Genomic DNA, 27,513 nt, shown 5'->3' on the forward strand with positions numbered 1-27,513 from the left:
TATATAATTATTTGGGGGTGGGACACAATTCAACCCACTGCACTGGCCAACTTCCAAATGGGTTTTTGGTTGGTTGGAAAATGCACCTTTACGCCTTGCGGCCTCACTGAAAAAGGGCAGTGCTCACTGGGTGGGATTTAGGGGTAAGACTTCCCCCTCGTTATACCTCAGTTTAGGTTTGCCAAATGTCCTGGCTGTCACATACTAAGGACTTCATAACAGGAAAGAGTCTAGGAAAGAACTTCTGCTTTCCCAAAGCACCATATGGGTTCTAAGTGGAGTAACAACTTCTCACCCTGAATAGAAATATAGGCTCATCCTTGCCCTCCTCAGACATTCTGGACATGTGGGAAAGTCCAAAAATAAATGCATGCATTTGCATGGTTTCTTTATAAAGGAACCACGTGTAAGACAGATCTGGGTTCCACCACATACGTACTATGTAACCATATATGTGTTATATCAAAAACCTCAACTTACAATCCATAATATGAGTAAATACCATGTTTTAAGGCAAAGTACAGTTTTTCACTGATAACCCATGCCAGAGTACATAATTTGAGAGTCAGAAGAATAAAATTAGTTTCTTTCCTATTCCATCCTGCTCATGCAACTAGATCCCCTCTCCACAATCAGCCTTTTTAAAAAAAAATCCAGTTTCTTATCTATCTTCCAGAGATTTCAATGCATGTGATACATATAAAATTCAGTTATAATAACACCATTTTTTCAGATGATTAAAAGTGATAATAATGTAGCATGGGTATGTGTCTTTACCTTAGACTTTCTTTTGATCCTGTCCGTAAATTAAAATATGAGTGTGTGATTAAATGTGTGTTTCCTAGAAAATTCAAAATGACACGTACAATGTGTGTGCTGGCAGACAAAGACAAAGTGCGTAGTGTTTTATGCACCCCCGTGGCAGGCAGGTTCAACCCCATGTCTCTGAACATCAGCATTCATTTATGTCGGAGTCAAGCTTAATGCCTCCACTTAAAATTGTGTAAATGACTACCTTAGCTCAGGAATATCACTTGAAAAGTGCAGCATAAAAAATAATGGTCAAGAAGAGGTTCTAGAGACACAAATAAAATAACTGGGGGCTTTCAGACTGTACCTTAAAAGATCAGGATAGCAAGTGAAGTAATTGATCACCTAAAATGGGCATAATTCCATAGCAATTGAGCTGGTAAGTGAATTCACAATGACTAATGCCCCTTGAACACTTGCGCTACTGAAAACATAATAAGTATTTACTGTGGGTGAAGTACAAGGATGTTTTGAAATCGACAGAGGAAAATCTACAGTGTTTTCATGTGAACTAATGCAGTTAACCAGGTAATGACTGCCAAGTGAATGGCACGTGTGTGTTCAGGAAAGTAAAAACCCTGTTTTAAAACCATGCTTCCTGCTATGTCAACAGAACGTGTTATTGTAGGAGCCACAATTCCCTTGCAGGGGTCGTGTTATGCTGCAGTTCTCCCATTCTAGTGTCACCAGACTCCCACCAATGAGAAACACATTATGAAAGTAGAAATGAAAATAGGTAGAATTGGGGAAAAAATAAGATATTCCAAAAACAGTGACTCTTTGGGTCATGCCTCTGCAGCATCACAACACCCTGGGTAGAAACTAATGGAGATGATAAATCTATCATCATATATAAACCCAGGCATAAATACCTGGGCAGGGTTCATTTGTGATGTCATGTGTTGCTGTTTGCCCAGTCGATAGAAGAAGAAAAGTTTTAAAGTAGCCAGAACATGCTTTTGGAAGAGGAAATTAACACTCGATGTTAATTTCCACTGAGGAAGGGCAGAGTTGTGAAATATCAAGGTGAAGAAAATAAGTAAGAATTTCCTCCCTTCTTTTTCAAACAGATATTTGGCGAGTGTCCACTCCTTTGCTGGTCGCTAATGTAAGGGGATGGAGTTTCAGAACGGATAACTTATGCTTCAGAAAGCCTCCAAGTCCAGGGTGGTGGTGACGGAGAGAGGAGGGGAAACAGACACATCAACTTAGTTCTAGTAACTGTAGGAGAGGTAACACCTTGCTCTGCTGGGAAAGTCCGGGAATCTTGACACTAGCTGGTCCTTGAGGGACACCCCTGACCACAGAGAGCAGGAACACTGGTCTCAATACACAGGCCAGGCTGGCAGTTCACATACACACTCGTTTTCCCAGGCATCTCTCCAACTCAACAACCAAGGGGGGCTTGGGGAAACCATTGTACTCCCAGCTATGTGTCTCCCCACCTGCTAGATCTCCAAGGACTTTAATCACAGAATGACGGCTAAGCCAGAGTTGTTCAGGATGAATAGCATTGATATGTTTCTCTGTCATTCCCAAGTTCATGTGTATCAGAAGTCATTCCTTATCACTGCATGAAGGAAGAATGGGCATGTGTGTATCCATCCATACAAAGCACCCTGACATTTAAAAATGACTGTCTGGAGTATTAAGTCTTGCTGGGTCTCATAGTGAATTTTATAAACCTAGTTCAATCAATTCCTAATGAACTTAGACAGTTCGGTATTAAGAGCCCCCAGTAAATGCTCACGATACATCTTCTGAATAGACAGCATTCTAAAGAGTAGGAGAGGGAAAACATTGGATTCTGAGGCACTAGAACTATTCAGTTTTAGGAAATGAAAGATTGGCTCATTGCCAATTATTTGGTAGCCTTTTGCCTAGATAGAAGTTGGCAGTAATTTCGGCTTGCTGCATCTTATCCTGTCAACTTATTCAATCTGTGACATTCAATAACAGCTAGCCACAGCGAGAGTTCCCAGCAGCTGGAATGTATGAAATGTGGTGAAATTGACTCAGTCAATTTTTGGAGAAAGAGCTGATGTAAAGAAAGTTAATGATGCCTTCCGTGATAAATGCTGCCTAGACAGTTTAAGAGGAATATTTTGGGGTGAAAAGGATTCTGTAAACAGCATAACATATCTTAGGAAAGTCCATATCATTGTTTATCCTATAGTCCACAGAACTGCAAACACCAAATAAAATGAAATCATCAAACAGTTACTCTGAAATATGTGGCCTAGATTCTGTTTGAGTCTTTCAATTCTTCCAGCACTACCCATCCATTTATTGTTTACATCCATTTCAGCTTTTTCCCTGTGCTGTTTTTTTTAATATATGAAAAGATAATAAGGCATACAAGTTTTTTCAAGGTCTAAATTCACGTTGTCTGTAAATACAATGTTGGTGAGTATTTGATGGCAAACATTTCTTTGCATTTTTAGCAAAGATTTTTAAATTTCTGCAAACCGAAATTCTTAAATAGTCAAAGTAATTCCTATTCTTCAAGCCAGTAACTGAATACCCCTTGTCTGAACTGTTCATAATTATATCTAGCTATCTCCCTTCAAGACCTGCTCTGATTCAAGCCAAATGAGGTGAACAATTGCTGTTACTTGCTGAATCTTGGCAATTTTCCCCATGAGCAAAAATAAATATTGCAGCTTGCCCACAATTTTCAGTATACCTATCGACTCAGGTTTTCACGGACGCAAAGGAACGAAGAAACATTGCGTGCTGGGGGCCACTGCGTAGCAGGCAGTTTGGAGAACATATTATTTTACAGAAATAAACTTTTCAGCTATGGAATGTGATGTCTTAGGAGGAAGAAAGAGGGGTCCAATATCCAGTTAAAGGAATCCTCTGTGACTCCAGTAATAGCCAGTTTGTGACTGTTTTTAACACAATCACATACGTAATGTCCCATAGCACCACGCCTGGTGTAGAGTATCAGACATGAATTCTCCTCACAGAGTGTAAATTTCATCCTGTCTGGAGAGAAAGTGATCACCTACTGGAAGCCCTATCTACTCACAGGCAGTCCACAGCATTATATACGTGATGCACTTGCTTTTGTTTAATGAGGACTGAGGGCCAATAAAACAGATTGGGTCATAGCTCATAAACCTATAAAACTGACCAGCACCCAGCTCCACAATGACGCCATCTGGCTGAGATCAGAACTGCATATATATTGTCAACACTCTGAGAGGGGTTTTCAGACAGAGTAAGGGTTTCATTTCCAATATCCTGATGTCTTGTAGGCTCGTCCCAGGTTTCCTGTGAACTAACCCACACCCCTAATCAATCATTAGGCATTTGGTACTGGAATGAGGGAAACATTTCCTGGTGGCGTAGTATTCCTAGAGGTATATTATTTTAGGGAATAAAGGTAAGGGAAGTATTAGCATCTTCTTTCTAATCTAAAGAGAAAACTGGAATTCTGTTCACCAAGAAAGACTATAGATAACAACAATCACGTGTCAGAGCAGAACTATTCAATACGATCTGCCCTCTGCGGTGCAGCAAGCTCCCTACCCATGAGAGGCAGAGGCCCAACTGTACGATGCCATTTTATATAAGAAATTTGATCGTCCATACATCTTGGTATCCACGGGGGTCCTTAAACCAACTTCCCACAGATACCGAGGGATGAATATAAAACTTCATGGTTGAACTTTAAAAAAAAAAAAAACAAACATCTGTCCCAGTGTATCACTCCTAGATTATTTTCCAATTACAAAGGTAAACTGTACCTTTATAATGGTGATATCAGGTGACCATCACCTGAACTGTGTGATCACACAGCATCACCAGTAGCAGGACAGCCTGACACTGTGGCCTCCTGACGGGGTGCTCGCCACTTGCCTACAACACCACCTTGAAGTATTCCTCACAGTGACTTGACCTGAATTCAATGATAACAAAACAGACAAAGCAAAATGCGGGGTGTTTTATAAAATATTGGGGTGGGCCTGGTATCTTCCAAAAAGTCATTGTCTTGAAAAACAACAAAATATGATAGACCTGTATACTGAAAACTATAAAATATTGCCGAAAGAAATTAAAGGAGACCTAAATAATTGGGAGATATACATTGTTGATGGGATGGAAGACTCAATATTGTTAAGATGTCAATTCTCCCTGAATTATTGTATAAATTCAATCCAATTCCAATCAAAATCTCAAAAGGCTTCTTATAAAAATTGACAGGCTGATTCTAAAATTCACATGGAAACGCAAAGAACTTAGAACAGCTAAAACGACTCTGAAAAAGAACAAAGTTGGAGAGGTAGCTCCATCTGTTTCTTTTTTTAACATCTTTATTGGAGTGTAACTGCTTTACAGTGGTGCGGTAGTGCTCCACCTGATTTTAAAAACTGTTATAAAACTATGGGCTTCCCCGGTGGCGCAGTGGTTAAGAATCCACCTGCCAATGCAGGGGACATGGGCTCGAGCCCTGGTCCGGGAGGATCCCACATGCCGCGGAGCAACTAAGCCCGTGCGCCACAACTACTGAGCCTGTGCTCTAGAGCCCGCGAGCCACAACTACTGAGCCCGTGTGCCACAACTACTGAAGCCCGCGCACCTAGAGCCCGCAAGCCACAACTACTGAGCCCGCGTGCCACAACTACTGAAGCCCACGCACCTAGAGCCCGTGCTCCGCAACAAGAGAAGCCACGGTAATGAGAAACCCACGCACCGCAACAAAGAGTAGCCCCCGCTCGCCGCAACTAGAGAAAGCGTGCGTGCAGCAACGAAGACCCAACGCAGCCAAAAATAAAATAAATAAATTTTTAAAAATTGTTATAAAACGAAAGGATGACATTGGTATAAAGAAAGACAAATAGATCAATGGAACGGAACAGAGAGTCCATAAATAAACCCACACATGTATGGACAACTGGTTTTTACAAAGGTACAAAGGTAATGCAGTGGAGAAAGGACAGCCTTTTTAACAAACTGTGCTAGAATGCTAGCCATATCCAAAAAAAAGAAAAAATAATGCAAACTAAATTATAGATGCAAACATAAAATCGAAAACCATAAAACTTCTAAAATACATAGGAGAAAATCTCTGCAGCCTTAGGCTAGGCAGAGATTTCTTAAATATCACATAAAAGCACAATCTGTAAAAGAATAAAGTAACAATTTGGACTTCACCAACATTAAAAACTTCTCTTCAAAAGACAGTATCAAGAGAATGAAAAGACAAGCCATAGGGTAGGAGAAAAATCTTTGCAAAGCATGTATCTGATAAAGGTCTTAGGTCTAGAATCCAAAACTTTCAAATATTAACAATAGGAAAACAAGCCCATAAAAAAAAATGGGTAAAAGATATGAACAGATATGTCACCAAGGAAGATATACAGATGGCAAACAACCCATGAAATCTGCTGAATATCACTAGTTATTAGGAAACTGCAAATTATAACGACAATGAGATTTTACTACACACCTATTAGAAAGGCTAAAATTTGAAAAGACTGACCATACCGAGTGTCAGAGAGGATTTAGAGGAACTGAAAGTCTCATACTCTGCTGATAAGAATCTAAAATAACACTGCCACTTTGGAATATACTTTGGCAGTTTCTTATAAAGTTAATCAAGTACCTACTATATGGTCCAGCCATTTCTCTCCTAGGCATTTACTCAAAATAAAATGAATGCATGTCCATACAAAGTCTTACGTATGATGTTCCTAACGGCCTTATTTGTAATAGCCCCAAACCGGAAACAACCCAAGTGTCCACTGACAGATGAATGGTTAAATAAATGTGATACTTCCATACAATGGATGCTACTCAGGATTAAAAAGGAATAGACTATTGAACATTCAACAATACGGCTGAATCTCAAAATAATGATGCTGAATTAAAGAAGCTCAACAGAAAAGGGTACATATTATGACCCTATTTCTATAAGGCTCTAGAAAATACAAATGAATTCGCAGTGACTAAAAGCAGATCAGTGGTTGTTTGCAGATGGGATTGGGTGGGGTAGGGTTAAGGGAACAGGTTACAAATGGGCACGAGGAAGCTTTTGGAGACAGGTGTGTGTTCACTGTCTTGATTGTAGTGATGATCTCACTGGTGTATATGTGTTGAAACATCAAATTTTACTCTTTAAATATGTGCAGTTTATTATTTATATCAGTAAAGGTATTTAAAAACCAAAGGCATGGAGACCACTCTATAAGAATCTAAAGAGATATAACCAAATGCACCGCGTGAACCTTGGCTGAATTTTGAATTGGAGAAAAATCTTATGAGACGTTTTTGTAAAAAATGGGGGAAGCTGACTTCATATATTAGATGGCATTATGGAATTATTGTCAAATTTCTCAGGTGTGGTAACAGTATTGTGGTTATATATAGTAAAATGTCCGTTTCTTTAGGTGATGCATATAGAAATAAAAAAGCGAAATACCATAAGGTATACGACTTTAAAATTGTGTAGCAAAAAGAGACAGAGAAAGAAAAAAAAACAGTGTGGTGGGATCTCAGTGAGGACTGTACATATGTTCTTTGTCCTGTGTCCAAGTTTCTGAACATTTGTAAGCTTTTAAAATAAAATCTGGGGGAAAATATATGTAGTGTATGTGCTTACATTGTATCAGGATGAGAAAGAGGGGAAAGTTTCAGTTACTAGGTAGTCAATGGAGAATCTGGAGAAATTCGCTCTGGGGAGAGAGCTAGGCTCTGTCTCCGAGGTGCTGACTTACCTTAGCACGTGCTGGAAATGTTGTAGGGTCTTCAGTGGATCTTTGGGGTGTATGCTGCAAAAGGAGCTACAGAACGAGCTGTATTAAGAAAGTCCTTGATTGCGATTGAAACTGAGCTGCGCCTTAGAGTTCTAAGTGATATGCCGAGTCTCGGGTTGGCCTCCCTAAGAGCACGAGTACATGTTTATTCGGGAGTATCAACACCGACAGGTAGAAGGAGAGAAACAGGATCGGGCCAAGGAAGAGGTTGTGCCATGATGCAGACGCAACAGGGTCTCAGCTGAAGCCACCCTCAAAGCTGCGCCCTCCCGGAAAAGGGGCTGAGCCTTCATACCCCAGCATCTCCCAGTGATTATCTGCAGATTGCCCAGGAGAAGGGGGCTGAACCTTAGACAGTAGGAGTCTCTTCAGGCAAGGCAGTTCCCAAAGAGGGCCGCCAGCTGAGAGCTGCATCGCCAGCCTCTGGGGGAATACATCCCCCAGTTTTGAGAGGGGATCCCGCTGCGTGGGACAGCGTGACACCCATGACGCTCTCCCCCTCCTGGTTCTTCCACACGTGGTTAATACTTCTTGTACAAGTTGTGCATGACTAATTGTTTATAATGCTCATCAAATTACTGGCGTATAATTACTCATCCCTTTTCCACATTGTGAGTATACCAATTATTTCAAAAATCAAATTTTATTCGTATTGTGGCTTAACTTTCCTCAATTCATGGCATAAAATGGAAAATATAGGTCTTATTTTCTTTAACTGTTGTTAGTTTGAGAAGGTGGACATGTGTTTCTGGGGTTCAAAGATGAAGGTAGCAATACACTGTCACAAATGTCTTGACAAATGGCCTTGTCCAAAGCCCACAGCTATGAAGCAACAGAGCAGATATTAGAATTCAGGTTTCCTGATACCTGAGTCCAGTGACCTCATCTCTACACCATTAATGTGTTTGTTAGTCCTGAGTTTTATCACAAAGAGCATCACTTTTCCGACCACAAGGGAAGCTTGTCCGGAAGCGTCACTAATGGGTGTCAGCTCCATGTGACTGCTTTTTAGTGGAAGGAATGGATGGGATAGTTCAACCTATAATACCTTATATGCCAGCCATGCCTCCCAGGGTCCAGAAAGATGTATAAATGTCCAGTTCCTTACGGTTACAGCTACATTTCCCAGCCCAAGTAGAGTTTCCTCTCCCCTAGACAACTGATCCCCCAACTCCTTGACAGGCAGAGGTCTTTGCATATGAGGCCACCCCCAAGGCTGTCTCTCTCTTACGGTCATTGGGGAACAAATCCCCTTTGGTCCTCTTCCTAATGTCCTTGGCTCACTTTCCCCAGGGGGCCAGTGCTTGGCCCTCATGCGCTGGTCTCTGTAGTCCGCGTTTCAGATCCATTCCGTATGTTCGCAAAGGGATCAGACCTTTCCCACTAAAGGGCTGGATCTCCTTTCAGCCTATCTCTTTATGTATTATTATGCACAGAGAGTCTCTTCCTGGAGAGGAATTGCCAAGGGCCCTTACTTATCCCATCTTCTGCATAAGCTAAACAGCTAGAAAGTGGATACAGGGAGATGGAGTCCTGTCCCACCACACAAAGAAAAAGACACTGGGATATTCAATGTTTACTTGCAAATCAAAGAATTTCGATTTACATTCCTGACGTGGCTCAATTCCCCCTCCTCCCCTACACCTACTTTCCTTGGTCTACCCTTGACCTTCTCCAGTCAGTCAGTCATCGTCTCATCAACACATGTGGACAGAACCATCAGACACTGCAACCTGTTCATGCTTCAGACGATATCTACATTCCATTTGTGTATTGCTTATTTTTGACCTTTTTTCCTGTCTGCTCAAGCACACCTTTTGTCAGCTGGGGCATCTGCCTGAGTGTAAGCGCGTGCACAATTGGGAAAAAGATAGCAACGCTGAAGCCTTGCTGGATTTGGCAAGGAAATTGGAGACAATTTCAATCGCATGCAGAGGACGTTTGCTCATTATTCTTAGTAGGGAATATGGACTTAAATAGAAAACACACACAAATATGTAATCTGTGGTCAAGAAGGGGACTTCTCTGTCAGTTCTCTTTAGAAATACTTAGAGCTGTTTGTTTTTCTAAGCACTGGCAATTAAAGCCTTGGAGAATGAAAAATTAAACACTTCTATGATTTACTCTTTTATTAAATAGGCTTTTTAGTTGAATGTGAAAATCAGTGTAGTAAAATGAGCTTTAAAGTCAAAAGACTTCAAGTTGCATCTTAGCTTTGTTCCTGATTACTGTGACCCTGCACAAGTCATATGAGCTCTCTGGAAACTCAGGATTTTAACTTAACATTCTCTGAGTGTATTCACTCTAAGAACCAACTTCTACTCGAAATGTATTTATTGTAGCTCAGAGAGGTGGTTTTACTCATTAGGATGCTTATATTTGTACCTTACTTTAAAATTATTTTTGGACTGTTATCCTTATTTATTAATTAAAAAGATATTTTTTGAAGTCCTCATTGGTTATAGGTCTATTCCTGCCATCACAGACCTTAGATTCTAGGAGGAGAGAAAGTGCTGAGATAAATGAATCCATGATTATGTCGATGATTACTGACTGTAGCATGTACTATGCATAAAAAACACATAGGCTGCTATGTGAGAGCATCGTGGAAGGAGAAAATTCAAGTTGGTGGGGCAGCAGGCGGTCACAGAAAGACTGTGCAAGAAAATGCATGAAGGTGAACCTCAAAGATGAGTTAGGAGTTACCTGGGCGAAGAACTCAGGCAAAATAACATTGTGGGCAGACAGAATGCTATGCATGGTGTGTGCTAAGTCCCTTTGCTGGAAGTAAGCGTGGAGCACCCAAGAAGCCAGCATGGATAAATCACAGTCAGGAGACTACCTAAGAAGCCGGAAATGCAGCTAGGCTGGATACTATAGGGCAACAGGAAATCTTTGAAAGATGTTTTAGAGGGGACCATGTGGTCTGATTTGCAGTTTTTACAGAGATCATTTTGTTTACTCTGGACAGTATTATTTAGAGGGAGGCAAAAATGGATGCAGTAAAACCAGTTAGGATGCTACAATAGCATCCTAGGAACAGTGTGAAAGTGCATCATCATCTTCATCTTCATCATCATCACCACCACCATCATGACAACTAAAACTTGAGAATTTACAAATGGTACCCACTGTTCTCTGTGCTTAAGTGTATTAACTGGTTAATCATATTTAAGATGAGGGCTGGGGCAGTGGGAAGAGAACAGATTCCAGAAGTATGTTACAGATACTACTAGCTAACTGAGTAACAGACTAGATATAAAGGGTAAAATGTGACGGAAGAGCAGGTTTCAAAGAATGACCCTTAAAAGTTCCAATTTGTGCAACCAAGTAGATGGAGGTAATAGTCCTGAGATAAAGAACATTAGTACAATATATACAATGGAATACTACTCAGCCATTAAAAAGAATGAAATAATGACATTCGTAGTAACACGGATGAACCTAGAGATTATCTTACCAAGTAAAGTACGTCAGAAAGATACAGATACCATATGATATCACTTATATGTGGAATCTAAAATGTGACACAAATGAACTTATCTATGAAAAAGAAACAAACCCACAGACATAGAGAACAGACTTATGGTTGCCGAGGGGGAGGGGGAGGGGGACAGGGGAGGGAAGGATTGGGAGTTTGGGATTAACAGATGCAAACTAGTGTATACAGAATGGATAAACAACAAGGTCCTACTATATAGCAGAGGGAACTATATTCAATATCCTGTTACAAACCATAATGGAAAAGAATATGACAAAGAATGTGTGTGTGTGTGTGTGTGTGTGTGTGTGTGTGTGTGTGTATATATATATATATACATGTATAACTGTATTACTTTGCTGTACAGCAGACATTAACACAACATTGTAAATCAACTGTACTTCGATAAAATAATTTTTAAAAAAAAAGAGTATTAGCACAAAGCCAGATTTTACAGGGACAGCTCTGTTTTCAACATGATTTGCGATGCCTGTTTGATTGTTTCAGCAGCACTATGAAGCTGATGAAGATGCCGATCCCTATGTTAAAGATGATAAATATGTCGTTGCACATACATGAGAATAACCTTTTCAGAAACTTCTTCTGCAGCGCACTGTGATGTGTGGGCCTGAAATCTCTGTAGACATCACTGAGTACACTACGAAGAAGACCTTTCATGCTTTATCTTCCTCCCATAAATAATGTATGGTGATTCCATAAGCCAAGATTGAATAGAAAATTTGCCTTTAAAATTATTTTTTAAGACTCATTCATGCATTTTTCTTAGTTTCTATCAAAGGTTGACATGGTTTCATTTCAAGAGTCTGATGAAACAACAAACCTCTGTCTAAGAATTTTTTTTCTTAAGTTATTTAAGGGCTCTATACATGAGCCTAGGTATTTTCTGTTGAGACACAGTAATCTACTCGCATGCTCGTTATTTAACCATTTTGAGGATCTCTTTTGCACTTTCTAGAGAAAGTAGATTTTTTTTTTTTTTTCTCTTAAGAAGCGAGGGTTGAGAATTCCAAGTAGGAATAAATGCTGCGTAGAGGCTTGGAAAGAAAATCTTAACTGTAAAGGTAAATGATGGTGAAGGACTAGCTTTGGGTGCTTGTGACTAGATTAGGATAAGAGCTCACTGGGGTTGAAGGAGATGAAGCTGGTGTAGATTTCTGGAGCCTTGCACTCCGGAAGAGGGCCTAGGATCCAAATGTGCTGGTATCGATTCAAATCCCTTGCAAATATTTTTAGCCAGTCCACCCTTGCTTGGGGAGGGGCAGACACGTTTTATTGTTTTTAGGGGAGCTCAAACCTACTCTGGGGTTGGTACAGTGTTCATGTGATTTAGGATGATACTGTCCTAGGGTTTGCATAAAAGGAGGCAGAATGTTAAAAAGTGATCCCTTGGTTTCTCTCTTACTCTTACTTCTTCCCATACAGTCCATCCACATGTCCTTTCATTTTTTTCCTCCCAGTATCTCTCTCATTTGTCCCCTTCAGCCCTCTTGATTGCTTTTATCCTAGTCTGAGCCATCCCACTTTCTGAAGGGGGATTTTTTTAAGTGATATTAATTGATGATTCAGGAAAACTCCAGGAGGGATCAGAATTGAAAAAAACAAATGCATATACGTTACCAGTTAAGTCAAAGTCAGCAGCTTTTTGTCAAGAACAAACAAACAAACAAACAAACTCAATGCCTGCACTCTTCACTGAGTTGTCATGGCAACCATTTCATTTCCTATTGTGAGGAGACAATTGGGTGCTAACCTGAGTGTTAGCCCAAGCTTTTTGAAAGAAAAGATCCCATCCTTCCAAAAGGGGCAGGGTTGTTGATTTTCAATGTTGCTTCAGGCTCCAAAGGAGTCACTCTTGATAATTATGCTTTATTGTCTAGTGAACACATGATGGGGGTTAAAGAGACGTAGGTGGCAGCTCCCAGGACAGCAGAGTCCATTCCCGACTTGGGCCAAGTGGGAAGTACCCCTTACAGGGAATCCACGGGAACATCACACTTTTTCTCCTTCCTGTCGGGTACCCTTCTGACTCTGTTCTCTGGGATAACCCAGAGACAAAGCCAAAGACCACAAATGTAACCTCTTAATGTAACCTCTTATCTTTGTGTCCCCAAAACTTCCTTCCTTAACAATATCAATGAAGCTCCTTGATTTTGCCACCCACAGTGCTAGGCATTGAGGACACTACAGTGAGCTAAGCAGACGCTTCCTGGTGTGGGAGATAGCTGCTAATCTCACACATACACACAAATGGTTAAATGTGAATTATTAAGATTGCTTTGTGAGCTTATAGCAGGATGGTAAGACCCAGTCTTGGCTGAGGAAGTGATGCTTGAGTAGAGAGCTGAAGAATGAAAAGAATGAGGTAGATGGGGTGGGGGAACATTCCAGGGAAAGGGGAAAGCATATGCAAAGGCCCTGTGGCAGAAGAGAGCAGGGCATATTCAGGGAAATGAAAGAGATCAGTGTGGCTGGGGGGACCCGATGAGCTGTGACATGGAGATTAAGCTTGGGTTTGTCAAATGAGTGAAGACCATCTCATTCATCAAATATATATTCAACTTGTTCCCTGTGCCAGGCACAAGGATGCCAAGATAAATTAAACATGGTCCCTGCCTTGATGTGCTCACTTCTGAGTGCTCTCTCTTTCCCTGACTTCCACAAAATATTCTGGTTCTGTTCCTATTATAGGGGATAATTTATCTGTGTGTTTTACCTCCTCTGTTTATTAATTTTTTTAAAAAATTTATTTATTTTATTTATTTATTTTTGGCTGTGTTGGGTCTTCATTTCTGTGCAAGGGCTTTCTCTAGTTGCAGCGAGCGGGGGCCACTCTTCATCGCGGTGCGCGGGCCTCTCACTGTCGCGGCCTCTCTTGTTGCGGAGCACAGGCTCCAGACGCGCAGGCTCAGTAGTTGTGGCTCACGGGCCTAGTTGCTCCGCGGCATGTGGGATCTTCCCAGACCAGGGCTCGAACCCGTGTCCCCTGCATTGGCAGGCAGATTCTCAACCACTGCGCCACCAGGGAAGCCCCTGTTTATTAATTCTGAATGCCTTGACTGGGCCAGAGGAGTGCCCCAGTTAAAGGACCGGGGAAAAAAGGAAGCCAATGAAATTGCTAGAGGAAAAGGTATCTGGAAAAATGGGAAGAAATGATGGTTCTTCAAAGCCCAGGAGCCTGTGGACATGGTTACATTATCCGATGCTACATACACATATATTGTAGCAGGGCAGCACTTTGACCATGGGTTCAGAGTTTAAGAAGTAGGACCACTAACAAGCCATCTCCTCTGCCACATCTTTGGGAGGTAGACGCCATTACTCACCTCATGGTGTGTCAATATCCAGGCTTGGAAAGGCTAAGTGAGCTACTTAAGATCCCACAGTAGCTAATAAGTGGCATATCCTACCACCAGACCCAGAACTCTGGACTCCAATGCCAGTACATTTGTCGTATGTTTGATGGCTCTTGGCTGCACAACATATATTTCCTAGACTGTACTCATTCATTTGTTCAACTGTTATGAACTGAGTACTTTTATGTTGCAGGAGTTATGTACAGTAGGTCGAAATAGATGGTCTGTGCTTTCATGAGAATATTCTATTGAGGGGATAATTATTAAATAAACATGCAAGTGAATAATCACAACTTGTGATTGATGTAATGAAGGGAAATAGTATGTTCTATGAGCAAGCAAGAGAGGAAGGGCATAGTTTATACGTGAGGGTCAGAGAAGCCCTCCTCGGGGAAGTGAGACAGAGACCTGAAAGGCAGGTAGGAGGTAGCCAGGAAAAGATGAGTAGGAACAGCATTTAAGGCAGAGGGAACAGCATGTGCAAAAATCTTGAGGCTGGACAGAGCACTGCATATTTGAAGGACTTAGAGAAGGTCAGGGAAGGCGGAAGGGGGACCCTGCAGAGTTCCTGAGGCCAGGTTAAGGATTTTCTCTTCATTCAAAGTGGGATGGGAAGTTGAGTTAAAGCATCAGGACAGCTGGAGCCCCCTATACTATTGTCCTCAGCATTGAGTTTTAAAGTGGAATGAAACCTGGAAAAAAACCTCTCAGGTCTGATAGGAAGTCTGGGAAGGTTTAGAGGGCAGATACAGAGGAGGTAGTGATAGAGGCCAGACTGCAGGCCCTCGGGAGTAAGTGGGTAGGAAACACTACTTTTGAGATCCATGATCCAGGACCTTGGAAACAAAAGGAAAGGAAAATGGATCTTGTGAAGGTAAGATCAAAACCGTGTACTACTTAGCCACTACTCCTCGGCCAGGTTCACTCCTCTTCTTCTATTTCTCTTAGAAGGGTGAGTGTTATTTCTCTGCCCCATCTCAGAGCCCCCACCATTCCAATTAGGGGCATAGGCTGAGCAACTGTTTATCTACAATTTTCTGGGCAGTCTGATTGCAATTATTTTCTCCTTCTGGGTTTAAACCATTACATAACTGAGATTGTTGCTGAGGAGTTCAGAGCACAAGTTACCCCTGGGTGGGCAATTCAGCTCCTAGGTCCCCGATGTTGGCTGCTGTGCCTATCGGCCAGAGACACCATTGGCTGAGTGGGTACCACAGCATACTACAGAGTCAGGACAGCAGTTAGGGGACCTGTCTCCATCCACACCCACAGTGCTGCACCGGTGGCCGTGGAAAAGCAGGGAAGCAAAGGCGATACATGTGAGCTAATGCAAGAGGAAAGGAAGAATTTGAAGGGCAGGAAGGGAGCTACCATAGCTCAGAGGCAAGATGGGAAAGATACAGTCCAAAAGGAACAGAGGAAGACTCACAAAACTAACCGCCATGATCAAAACCTGTCAAAATTCATCAGAAAGTCATCGTCAATGACTTTGAAAACTGAGATTAAGAACATACTTTCTTTTTATAAGAATCTGACATTGTCTTCGTGTCAATGACACTCTTGGGTCCAGTTTCCATGAACACTTTACAAGTCCTACTTGAAACACATTGACTATTCCCAAGAAATGCCAAGACTGTCTCTTTCTTTTAGCCATTAATTTGACATCAGTATTTTCATTTGATTCCTGTCTTTTTCTGTTCACAGGAACTATAAAGGTGACCTTAAAAGTTGGCAAGATTAGACAGCTTTGCATTTCTATAAGTGGAATATTTCAAATGACAACTTTAGAAATGGAACACATTAAGTTCAGACTTTTCTTTTTAATGCCCTGGTTTACTTGCAAAGTAATACAGATCATCATCATTTATTACCTAACGTATTCCCCAGTGAGGTACAAGCCAGTACTTTCACATTATAAGACAGAATCTGACATTGCCTCCTACAAAATGCTGTTAGTCTTGAAGAATATGGCCAAGGATTCCAGGGGAGCCAATGGAATCTGGCAGAAGTGTGCCTCTCCAGGCTGACAGTGGGGAAAATGCTTTGCCTTTGTATGCTAAATCACTACAAGACAGGGACCTAACATCTGTGGGGCTCTTGAACCAGGAGGAATGGTAAATAACCTTTTAGATAATACAGTAGAACAAATAGTGCCAACGTTGGCTATATAAAAGAGTAAAACTCCTACCTTGTAGTTGGAAGAGGAAAAAATCTTAAAATCAAAATTGAGGGATCACAGGGCTAGTACGTGCCCAGAAAAATCAGAAGTGACTGCCTGGAAGAATTAGCTATTAGGATGGCACGCAGCTCGTTAGGATGGCGTGGGGAGCAGAACACTGAACTTCCCAAGGATGTGGTCAACTGGAATAACAGCATCTCTCTGATGATGCTATGTGGGAATAGACACAGCATCAGGTTTCTGGTCAGGAGAGCAAAGAACTGAGATGTAGGTGATTTCAAGCATGACATAATCACTTATCTCACGCTCCAGAAACTGATTTGCATTCACCTGGAGTGCGTGTCTTATGTCCCTCCAAATAAATAATGTAATTGTGTGTAGACTTAACATCACGTCTGCCTGGAGATACTAAATGAGAAAAATGAAACACAGTCACACTAGGTCTTGTCCAATAATTATCTAGTTGCCTTCATTATTTATAATTCCATGCCAGAAGCCTGTCCACAGAGTGTGTCCCATAATATTTGGTGTGTATGTGTGTGTGTATTTCTTTATGTATACTGTCTATCATCTATCTATATATTACCTATTCAAAAAAAACAGGTTTTAAATAAAATAGCAGGAAAACTCTCTACAGAAATGGGGCCATCTACTCTAATAAAGACTCACATTTTCTGAGCATGCCACCGGGCACTGTGCTATCTTTTAATTTTCAAAACGGTGAGAAGGTCTCTGTGGTAGGGGTAGAATGAGAAGGGTTTTGTATCAGACACTCTGGTAACAAATTCCTAGGGTTTGAATTTTGACTCTGTCGCTTGCCAGAAGTGAAGTAGCTTGCGCAATGTTACCAACCAACAATCCAAGGCCAAGTTTGAAACCACTTCTAACAAGAAACACCTTGTTTTTCCAATACCATCCTTCTAGAAGATCCAAGTATCTTCCCCGCCCCCCCAAAACAGTATTTTTCCTCATCACTACACTGAATCCTTTTACCGTCATGCATTATTTCATAACTAAGCAAAAGCCTTCAGTATGTTGACCCTCTGGACTATTGAAGAAGTCCCACTGCAAACACCCTGCCTCATTTCCAGCCATGTATCATTATTATTTCTCAAAAATATGGTGACTCTAATTAGGAAGCAAGGGGTGCAGGTGGTAAGGATCGAAAACACTGGTCTTACCTGCCAAGAGCTTCCATTTCAACTTAGACATATGAATGTTTCAAACATCTGTCAGATAATGATGTACCCTTCCTCTTTACTCTGACTATATCAGATACATTTTTCATTTTTATTGTACAGACTTGGGGATGTCATGAGAATTATGAAACTTCTCCCATCTTACCAAAAGACTCCGCTAAAGCTTTCTGGTCCCAGTTGTCAATGGTCACTTGGGAATGCACATAATAGGTTATTTCTCATAAAACAGTCAATGACAGATAAAACGGGGGTTTGAGTATACTTTCAAACAAAACAGAAAGCAAACTTAGCGAGATGTCTTTCCCTAAAGTAGGTTGTTATTCGGTGGATTCCATAAGAAAGATGATCATTTCAAAATGTATTAAAATTATAGGAAAAAGAACAGCAGAGTGAATAAGGCATTTTATGTTATAGCCAATAGATCAATCAGTGATAATAACACCCTGGGTTGAGTGGTTTCTACATGCTGGGCACCCTCCTGTGTATTTTACTATGGTCCAATTTGATCCCAGCAACCTTACAAGATGTCTATCGTTATAATCTCCACTCTAGAAATGAGGAAACAGAGGCACACAAATAATAACAAAATAATAATAATAATGATGCTGATAACTAACAGACTACAAATAGTAGCTTTTCTTAAAACAATTGTGAATGCCAAGGTTATTTCTCACATCTAATACTTGCTTCAAGTGTAGAACTTTTTGTGCAAGCAGAATTTAATAAGTGCACACTTTGTGGCAGACATCGGATCTATTATCCAGTCAGTTCTGCGATAATGTGACGTGTATGTTCCTAAAACTCACCATGCTAAGCAAAATTGTGCAATAGAAAGAACTAGACTTATGGGAAAAATTGGGTTAAGGATGTAACACGCAAAAATATCATCAGTGACGTTAAAAAAGATAGGAATCTAATAAAAATGGTGGCATCGTTTTTACACCTGTTCAACGGCTAAGAAATGCGTAAATATTGTAATACATATGTCACTTTATAAAAAAAGGACCTAAAGTTTGCACCTGGAAGCAAGTGCCAGAAGTGTTGCTGCTTGTGATCTATCGTGAAACTGTGCAGGGGGACTTGGGCAGATGTTTGAGCGCGGGGCGTGTGTGTGTTTCGTGTATCCCACAAGGCTGGGTTTGGCTGGGTGCAGTTTGCTGTGCTCACCTGGTGTTTCTTGCAGAAGAAATCACACATTTGTAAACATGAACTTCGTGTTATACTCAAACCGTTCCCTAATATATCGATCTCATCAGGATGAATTTGCATTTTAAAGGCATGCATTACAGCACAACTGACTGTATTCTTCAGACCAGGTTAAGTGCTATTTGGAGCTGTACCTCATCAAAGGGGCCAACAGGCAATCGTCCTGACTGGGGACGTGGGGATGCTTTATGTAGAAGGAATCTTTGGACTGAACATCAAATGCAAACAGGCTACCAGAGGCAGAACAGGTGAGGAAAGGACATGCCAAGGGGAGAAGAAAGCAGGGGCCAGTAGACACTGTGAGAAAAAGGATGCGATGTGCAGTTACTACATTACGCGTTACTTGATTCTAGATTGTGTTCCTCCTGCCGCTACAATGTGGCTCCCTGATGGCAGGGAGAATGCCCTGTCACCATCACAATGGTCTGTGAGGCCGCTTGGTAGTACAGTGAGCCCTCTATATCCACGGGTTCCACAACCATGGATTCAACCAACTGAGGATGAAAAATATTTGGAAGAAAATTTTTCCAGAAAGTTCCAAAAAGCCAAACTTGAATTTTCAGCATGCTGGCAACTATTTACACAACATTTACATGGTATTTACAACTATTTACATAGAATTTACATTGCATTAGGTATTATAATTAATCTAGAGATGATTTAAAGTATATGAAGATGTGCATAGGTTATATGCAAATACTACATCATTTTATATAAGGGACTTGAGCATCCGTAGGTTTTGGTATCCTCAGGGGGTTCTGGAACCAATCCCTCATGATACTGATGGATGACTGTATCTCACTGAAAATGGCAACCTGATAAGTGGATGAATGCACCAACAGTGGAAAAGTAAGGTCTCTCTCATATAGCCTATCTGGCAAATACAGGTCACAGTGAATTTACAGCATGTGGTCATTAACAGCTTGCCCTGGAATCTATCAAAATAGTCTTCAGTTAAACTGATTCTGAAACTTACACAGAAAAGATGGCAAGCTTCAAAGTTCGCTCAAGAGCACTATAGAGTTTTCAACTTTCTCAGTATCTTAGCAATCAAAACTTGCAGAAGGAGAACTCAAGTAACCCTAAACGCTATACCGATTTCTAAAGCAACAACGGCATCTCATGATATGCACTCACATTTATCTGACAATGAACTTTTAGGCCAAGGTGAGAAAATGCGCAGGGCAGATTCAGCTGGGCTTTGCCTGACACTGCATTAAGCACAAAGCTGTGTCTTTAACAGTATACTTGCTGGTACATGTCAATCAGACAAGACGTGAATAGGCCTGTATTTTTAGAAACTACTTTGTAGTTAATAAATAAGACCTATATTAAAAGTTTAAAATATATGGCAGCAGTTACTAAGGAAGACTTATCTGGAGATATATACCCCAGCATCCTAATATAAATATTAGGCAGAATATAAATATTAGCAGCTCACATTTCATGGGTACTTATTTTGCAGGCATTTTGCTAAGCACTTTTTAAAAAAAATAAATTCATTTATTTTATTTAGTTATTTTTGGCTGCGTTGGGTCTTCATTGCTGCACGCGGGTTGTCTCTAGTTGCGGCGAGCGGGGGCTCCTCTTCATTGCAGTGCGCGGGTTTCTCATTGCGGTGGCTTCTCTTGTTGCAGAGCATGGGCTCTAGGAGCCTGGGCTTCAGTAGTTGTGGCATGAGGGCTCAGTAGCTGTGGCTCGCGGGCTCTAGAGCGCAGGCTCAGTAGTTGTGGCGCACGGGCTTAGTTGCTCTGCAGCATGTGGGATCCTCCCGGATTAGGGCTCCAACCCGTGTCCCCTGCATTGGCAGGCAGATTCTTAACCACTGCGCCACCAGGGAAGTCTCAGCACTTTTCATATATTAATGAATCGGCTCTTCAAAGCCACCATTTGAAAACTGAACTATTATTATCTTCCTTTTACAAATAAGGAAACTGAGACACAGAATGGTTACAGCCAAGGATTCCGTGCATCAGATTTTAAGAAAACTGCTGTTCTAGAGTATCGTGCAGAACACTTCGCCGGGGACTTCCCTGGTGGCGCAGTGGTTAAGAATCCGCCTGCCAGTGAAGGGGACACAGGTTCGATCCCTGGTCCGGCAAGATCCCACATGCCGCGGAGCAACTAAGCCTGTGCGCCACAACTACTGAGCCTGTGTGTCACAACTACTGAAGCCCGCGCGCCTAGAGCCCGTGCTCAACAAGAGAAGCTACCGCAATGAGAAGCCCGCACACCGCAACAGAGTAGCCCCCGCTCGCCGCAACCAGAGAAAGCCCACGCGCAGCAACAAAGTTCCAAAACAGCCAAAAATTTAAAAAATAAATAATAATAATTTTAAAAATTAAAAAAAATAAAAAGTACTTCACCGGCTTGACTCTGAATCCCTTGCCTAGATGTTCCTTAGTTATATAAGCTGGATTACACATGGTGGTTGGTAGAAAAGCCACATTCAACCAAGGAATAGAAACTGGATTCTGGAAATTTATTTAACTTGATGATAAAATTAAGGCTTAAGTATCCAAACACGTGGACATCGCAAGGCAGTCAGCACCTTCCCACAAGCCTAAGCCATCGAGGACTGACTGTGGTCGGGGAGACTTTTCTCCACTGGGGATGAGCCTCAGACAGCCAGACAGGATGAGGTCAGTCCTAGGGAGAGGCCTGATCTCAGCTATGCGTGCCAGAACCGCTGTGCTCTGATAAAAGGGATCAATAATGCTCACCAACACCTTCCCATCTCTGAAGAAATTATAAGGAGGATAAAGTAAAATGGTATACAATACCCAAAATCAAACAGGGTAATTTTACAATACACAAAGTTCATTTTACAATAAGCACTGGGTAAAACAGGAATAGCCTTCAGACTAAAAATCAGTATGTTGCAATTTGCTAAAAAGATTGTACTAAAGGGGCTGCTGGGATGAAAACTCAGAGTCAAAAGGTGAGCGTCCCACAAAAGGCCAAAAAAAAGAGTGACTTAGCGCCCTTCCTGGGGCTGAGTGGGGTTGTATCCCTGTCAATCAATACCTCTGGGTTCTCTGCAGACTGTAGCCTTCCTATCTTTCTACCCATATAACTTATTTAAAAATACTTTCATAGTACTTACTACATGCTAGGTCCTGTCCTAAGCACTTTACAAATAGTAACTCATTCAGTCACCAGGATAACATCATGAGGTAGGGACTAATGTTATCCCCATTTACAGATATGGAAGCTAAGGCAGAGAGAGGTGAAGTAATTCGTCCAAGGTCACAAAACAAGTAAATGGGAATTGAACTCAGACTAGCTCTAGATTCCTCATTCTTAACCACTCTGCAATGTATAGAGGATTTGGGGGCATAGGAATTTGGTCAATGACGTTCCTTTTGGTTTTCATAGATTTCGGAAGTGTCACCAGAAATTATAAAAATTTCAAAACAAGTATCAAAGTCTTGACGGACTCTAGCCTGAAAATAATGAAATTAAACACTCCATAAAATAAACAGCATCACTTTTGAAGTCTTAAATTGCTAAGTAGTCTTTGTTGAGAAAAAGCATGTATGTATACACATACAGGCACAAACATTTACATATGTACATAAGCATATATAAGTTACAGTTATATATAAATCATAAACTCAACACAAACAAGCTATGGATGATTTCTTCAACTGTAAAATTTGCTTTTGAGTGGAGAAAGAGAAACAAAGCTTAAGATCCCATGGGTTAGTTTATAGCCCTTTCTTTCTTGGACTGGCTAATTCATGGTTTGCAAAGCCCTCATTAGTAGGATGACGGCAATGACCATGAGGGAAGAAGTGACATTGCCTAGGTTCATAAAGCTCCGTTCTATGGTAAGACTTTCTTGGATAGGGTAGGCAGCAGGGCAGAATGGAGTTGAAGGTCTAAAGGTACTCTCATAGGAAAAGATGAACTTTTTAAAAAACGGTCTAATTCACAACCAAAGCAGCCACATAGCACAGGGAGATCAGCTCGGTGCTTTGTGACCACCTAGAGAGGCGGGATAGGGAGGGTGGGAGGGAGACGCAAGAGGGAGGGGATATAGGGATGGATGTATATGTATAGCTGATTCACTTTGTTACAAAGCAGAAACTAACACACCATTGTAAAGCAATTATACTCCAATAAAGATGTTTAAAAAAAGGATCATTAATTCAATATTGTTTTGTCTTTATATTTTACATTTACTATGTATTATACAGTTAGTGGCTGGCAGCTCCCTTAAAGCGTTCAGAGACATGCACATTCAAATTAATGTTTGCTGGATACAGTATTCCTTCCAGATGAGATGGCAAAGTCTCTTTTAATTTCTTCTCCAGAGCCTCAGATTGAAGAAATAAGATCGGAAATGGCCAGGCAGCTAATAGGTCTGATGGCAATTCTTGTATATTTAGAGAAAGGCTGTTTGACCATAGAGTCATCAGTAGGAAAAACGTGCCCCTTATATGAACACATGAGCTCATCCATTGTATGATCATTAAGTGCCTACTCTTTGCCAGCACTGCAGACACAATGACACACTACATACACAAGATTCCTGCCTTTGTGGAACTTGTGGCTTAGCTGGGGAGTTGGGCAGTCAAACAATCAGGGTAGTGGGTAGGTGATTACAAATGGAGAGCCATAATAAAAAAAACCCCAAAAAACAAAAGAAAAAAACCAAGTGTCTTGAGTGCCTGTAGGTAAAGAAGCTGGCCGAGACTTGAGGCTGTGGGGTAGGGCAGACTGGGATGGATGTTCTAAGAAGCAGAGGAGGAACATTCCATACAGAAGGAGACAAGAATACAGAAAAATCACATGCATGCATGTAGAAAGGTCTGTGGTTGAATGAACCCAGCATCTTCAAGACCTGAAGGAGTGCCACATGGATGGTGTCCTAGGGAGAGAGGTGGGGGAGAGTGGTGGGCAATTAGTCGGAAAAATTAGGCAGGGGGAAGACCACGTGGGACCTTGCAGAATCTATTAAGGATGGGGATTTTATCCTCAGATACGAGGGAAGACATAGTTGTGGAAAACCATGATCAAATACATTGTAAGGAGGCTAGGTTTTCCACTGATGTAAAAGGCCATGGGAGCTAGTCACGTGGGCTTTCTTTTTTTTTAATGTACTTGAAATTTATTTATTCATTTACCTATCTACCTGTTTGTTTATTCATTTATTTTCAGCTTTATTCAGGTATGATTGATGACTACAAATTGCATATATTTAGGTTATACGACATTATTTTCTGAGGTGTACAATGTAGACAATGTGTACAATTGTGAAATGATGACCACAATCAAGTTAATGAACACATCCATCACCTCACATTGAATCTAGGCTTTAGAAGTCATGCAAAACACAAACATATCTAAATGAATGATGGGCTATGGATCATGCCAGGGCACTTCATAATGCAACTGGACCAAGGCAAGTTGTCTGTAGCTTTCCCCTTACTGATCTTACCATTCCCCACCCACTTCAACCTTCATCTTTTCCAATTTAGGCAAGACAGTGATTTAACACATTGAACAGGAAGTGAATGGGTTGCTCTACTGATTTCTCAAGGAAGCAAAAGGATACAAGGACAGCTATGGGGGCACCATCCGAACTACACATAACACGTGTCAGAATGAGGCTTTGTAGCCTTTTAGCAACTGTCAGTGTATAGAGACTGGACAAGCCAACACCACTACATCTTGGCCCTTGCCATTGGTGTTTTGTAAATCAGCGTGAAGCAAGAAGGGCTTACTTTCCAGGGAAACTCAACTCACTACTATGTGGGTATGGTGAAGGTGAACCCTTTCTTAAAAACATGCAGAAAGATACAAATATTGACATAATGACTTTTCAAATAAGGTCCCAGAGTTATCTATGTAGCAAGAGATCATGTAATGTTAATTGTTTTGTGAATGTATGAGGGGTAAAAAAACAACTACCTCTTACTCAAGGTTGCAAATATGATCTTCATGGTTTCCTATCCAGCTGCCATTCTGAATAAAGGGACTTCAAGTCTGATTCAAGGTCGACCCCGAACTTGAATGAAGGATACTTCTCCAGGACAGGCCTGCACATGGATTCCCCCAATGATTTTCAATCAATGAAAAAAAAAAAAAAAAAAAAAATATATATATATATATATGTATGTATGTATGTATGTATGTATAAACTCTCCAAGAAATGTGCAGAGCCATTCTGTCTCCCCGGGGATTGCTATGCTTTCTCTCCCAGACACAGCCATGCTCGACATCGTTGTTAAGTGTTCAGCCTCCCTCTGCGGTCATTTTATTTGTAATAGTGTCTTGTGTGTTGTGTCTCCTAGCTCTACATACAAACTACCACGCTTACAATCTCCATGAACCTAAGTGCATCAGTGGCGCTGGGGATGCTATACATGCCGAAAGTGTACATCATCATTTTCCACCCTGAACTCAATGTCCAGAAACGCAAGCGAAGCTTCAAGGCCGTAGTCACAGCAGCCACCATGTCATCGCGGCTGTCACACAAGCCCAGTGACAGACCCAACGGTGAGGCCAAGACAGAACTCTGTGAAAACGTAGACCCAAGCAGTAAGTATCTTTCCTTTCCTTCCATCTGCCCAGCCTGCGTCAGGAAGCTCTGGCAAACGTGGTGTGTGCTTGCCTTTCTTTGGAGAAAGACTGTGACCGTTCTTGTCTTATGGGCTGGGTTGCCTTGGCGAATGCTAACGTTTGCTCTTAAGGGTGTGCTCATTCTTGCCACCATTTTCTTTTTGCTCCCTGTTGGAAAGCAGCTTTCAGAGGCTCTGCTTCAGAAGTGTGAAATCTCCCCCTTCCCTGGCTTCTTATCCTTTGGTCCCAAACCCTCCAGCTGACATAAACACAGCTGTTGAGCCACCTTCCTTGTTCCCTTCCTCTTAGGGGATCAGCTTCCTGCTAGGGAACCTTCGACATCCCATTGAACTGCAGCAATAGGAAAGAAATTGGAATATTTAAGAAGTTTGGAAGCATAACTTCCTTGCCCTGGAACATGAATGTGGAGAAAGTTATGATTCTTTACTAACCCAGCCTTGTAGAAACAAAAAACACATCACATATTGAATAAAGCTGGCAAACATTCATCCAAGTATACAGGCCCAGGCACTACCATGCTAATGGCATCCCCACATGGGGAAAACATCTACCAGATAACTTCAGAGGAGTTTCATCCCACGAAAGACAAATATTAGAGGTGGGATTAAGGATGAAATGCCAGATTTGATACCTACATGGCCTATCTGCAACGCCTGGGTAGCCTTTAGTCATCCCTGCAAATGACCACAAAGACGACGGACATACAGACACTAGTTTGTTAAAAAAGAAAAAAAGAAAAGAAAAGGAAAGAAAGACCATTTAACCAGAGTTAAATTCTTCAAATCCCCAGTTGTTAATTTTACTAATACTATGGTGGTAAGAGTGCATTTCAGATTAAACATATCACTCCTAGGATTTGTTTTCCAGGACATTTTGACTAGTTCCATATAGAATGAGGCAGTTTAGCGTGTTCACGATACTTCCTGTTTTAAACTAGAGGAGGTTTCAGGTTGGCCATTAAGTCATTCAAGACTTACTGTTCAGTTATGAGCTGATTTTGTTGTAGCCAAAGGTTTATTGCCAAGCAGAAAGTAGTTCCTATTCTAAACACTCTGACATAATTCTTTATGCTCTACAACTGAGATCTTTAAAAACCAGGAGACAACTGAGTTTAACCCTGACAACTATTGTACAACAATCCATGATCTCGGCCCAATCCATTTCTAAATAGTTGGCTGAACGACTACAGTGAATGCTTGAGAGTCTGTGGACAAGGAAGCAAAGGCCCATTGACAACATCATGGGCTTCACGTTGACATTTCAATAGGAGAGATCCTGGGACGGGTGAGAGGAGGGAGAAACAATGGATGTACAGGCTCTGTTCTTGTGTCGTCAGAAAAAAATGGTCAATTCCAAGGAAAGGGAATAGGTAGAGAATTGCTGTGATATTCAGTGTGGCGTAGGAAGAGGCTTCGGGTTGAGACAGACCTGGGTTCAAATCCAAGCCACTCCACTTACCAGCGGTGTGGCTTTGAGAATTACTGAGGTTTTCTAAAGTTCAGCATTCTCATGGCTAAAATGGAGATGATAATATCTATGTCACAAGTGCGTCATCAAATCTCATCCCTCTAAAAAAACAGTATGTCAATTACATGTTAATGTTCTTCCATTTCTGTAAAGGTGAAAAAGCCCACATTTCAGTGTGACTGGTTACATAGACATGATGGTGACGTTAAAGGCATACCAAACACCACAAGGTAGATGGAACTGGCCAATAAAAATATTTCCATCAACATATTTATGCATCTATTTGTATGTATCCTGTATTGATAAATATACCTGCACAGTTATACTTTTGTAGCATTTTATTCTAGGACCCCTTGCCAGATTTTTCATAAAACCCTCACCCTGAAGATGTTCCAATAGCAGTTTTACATTTATATTTGTATACACACACACACACACACTT

The 27,513-nt window shown here is 41.2% G+C and overlaps 1 protein-coding gene across 2 annotated transcripts in view; it reads left to right on the forward strand.

The window, feature by feature from the left end:
* GRM7 (glutamate metabotropic receptor 7) overlaps positions 1-27,513 on the forward strand; it is an 805,916-nt gene that overhangs the window by 774,588 nt on the left and 3,815 nt on the right. For both annotated transcript variants that reach the window (XM_061195559.1, XM_061195560.1), the window contains exon 9: positions 25,316-25,562. In XM_061195559.1, the coding sequence (XP_061051542.1) occupies positions 25,316-25,562 (247 nt within the window). The remainder of the gene's footprint in view (positions 1-25,315; positions 25,563-27,513) is intronic.

Source organism: Eubalaena glacialis, chromosome 7, assembly GCF_028564815.1.
Source record: "Eubalaena glacialis isolate mEubGla1 chromosome 7, mEubGla1.1.hap2.+ XY, whole genome shotgun sequence".
NCBI classification, from domain to species: domain Eukaryota; kingdom Metazoa; phylum Chordata; class Mammalia; order Artiodactyla; family Balaenidae; genus Eubalaena; species Eubalaena glacialis.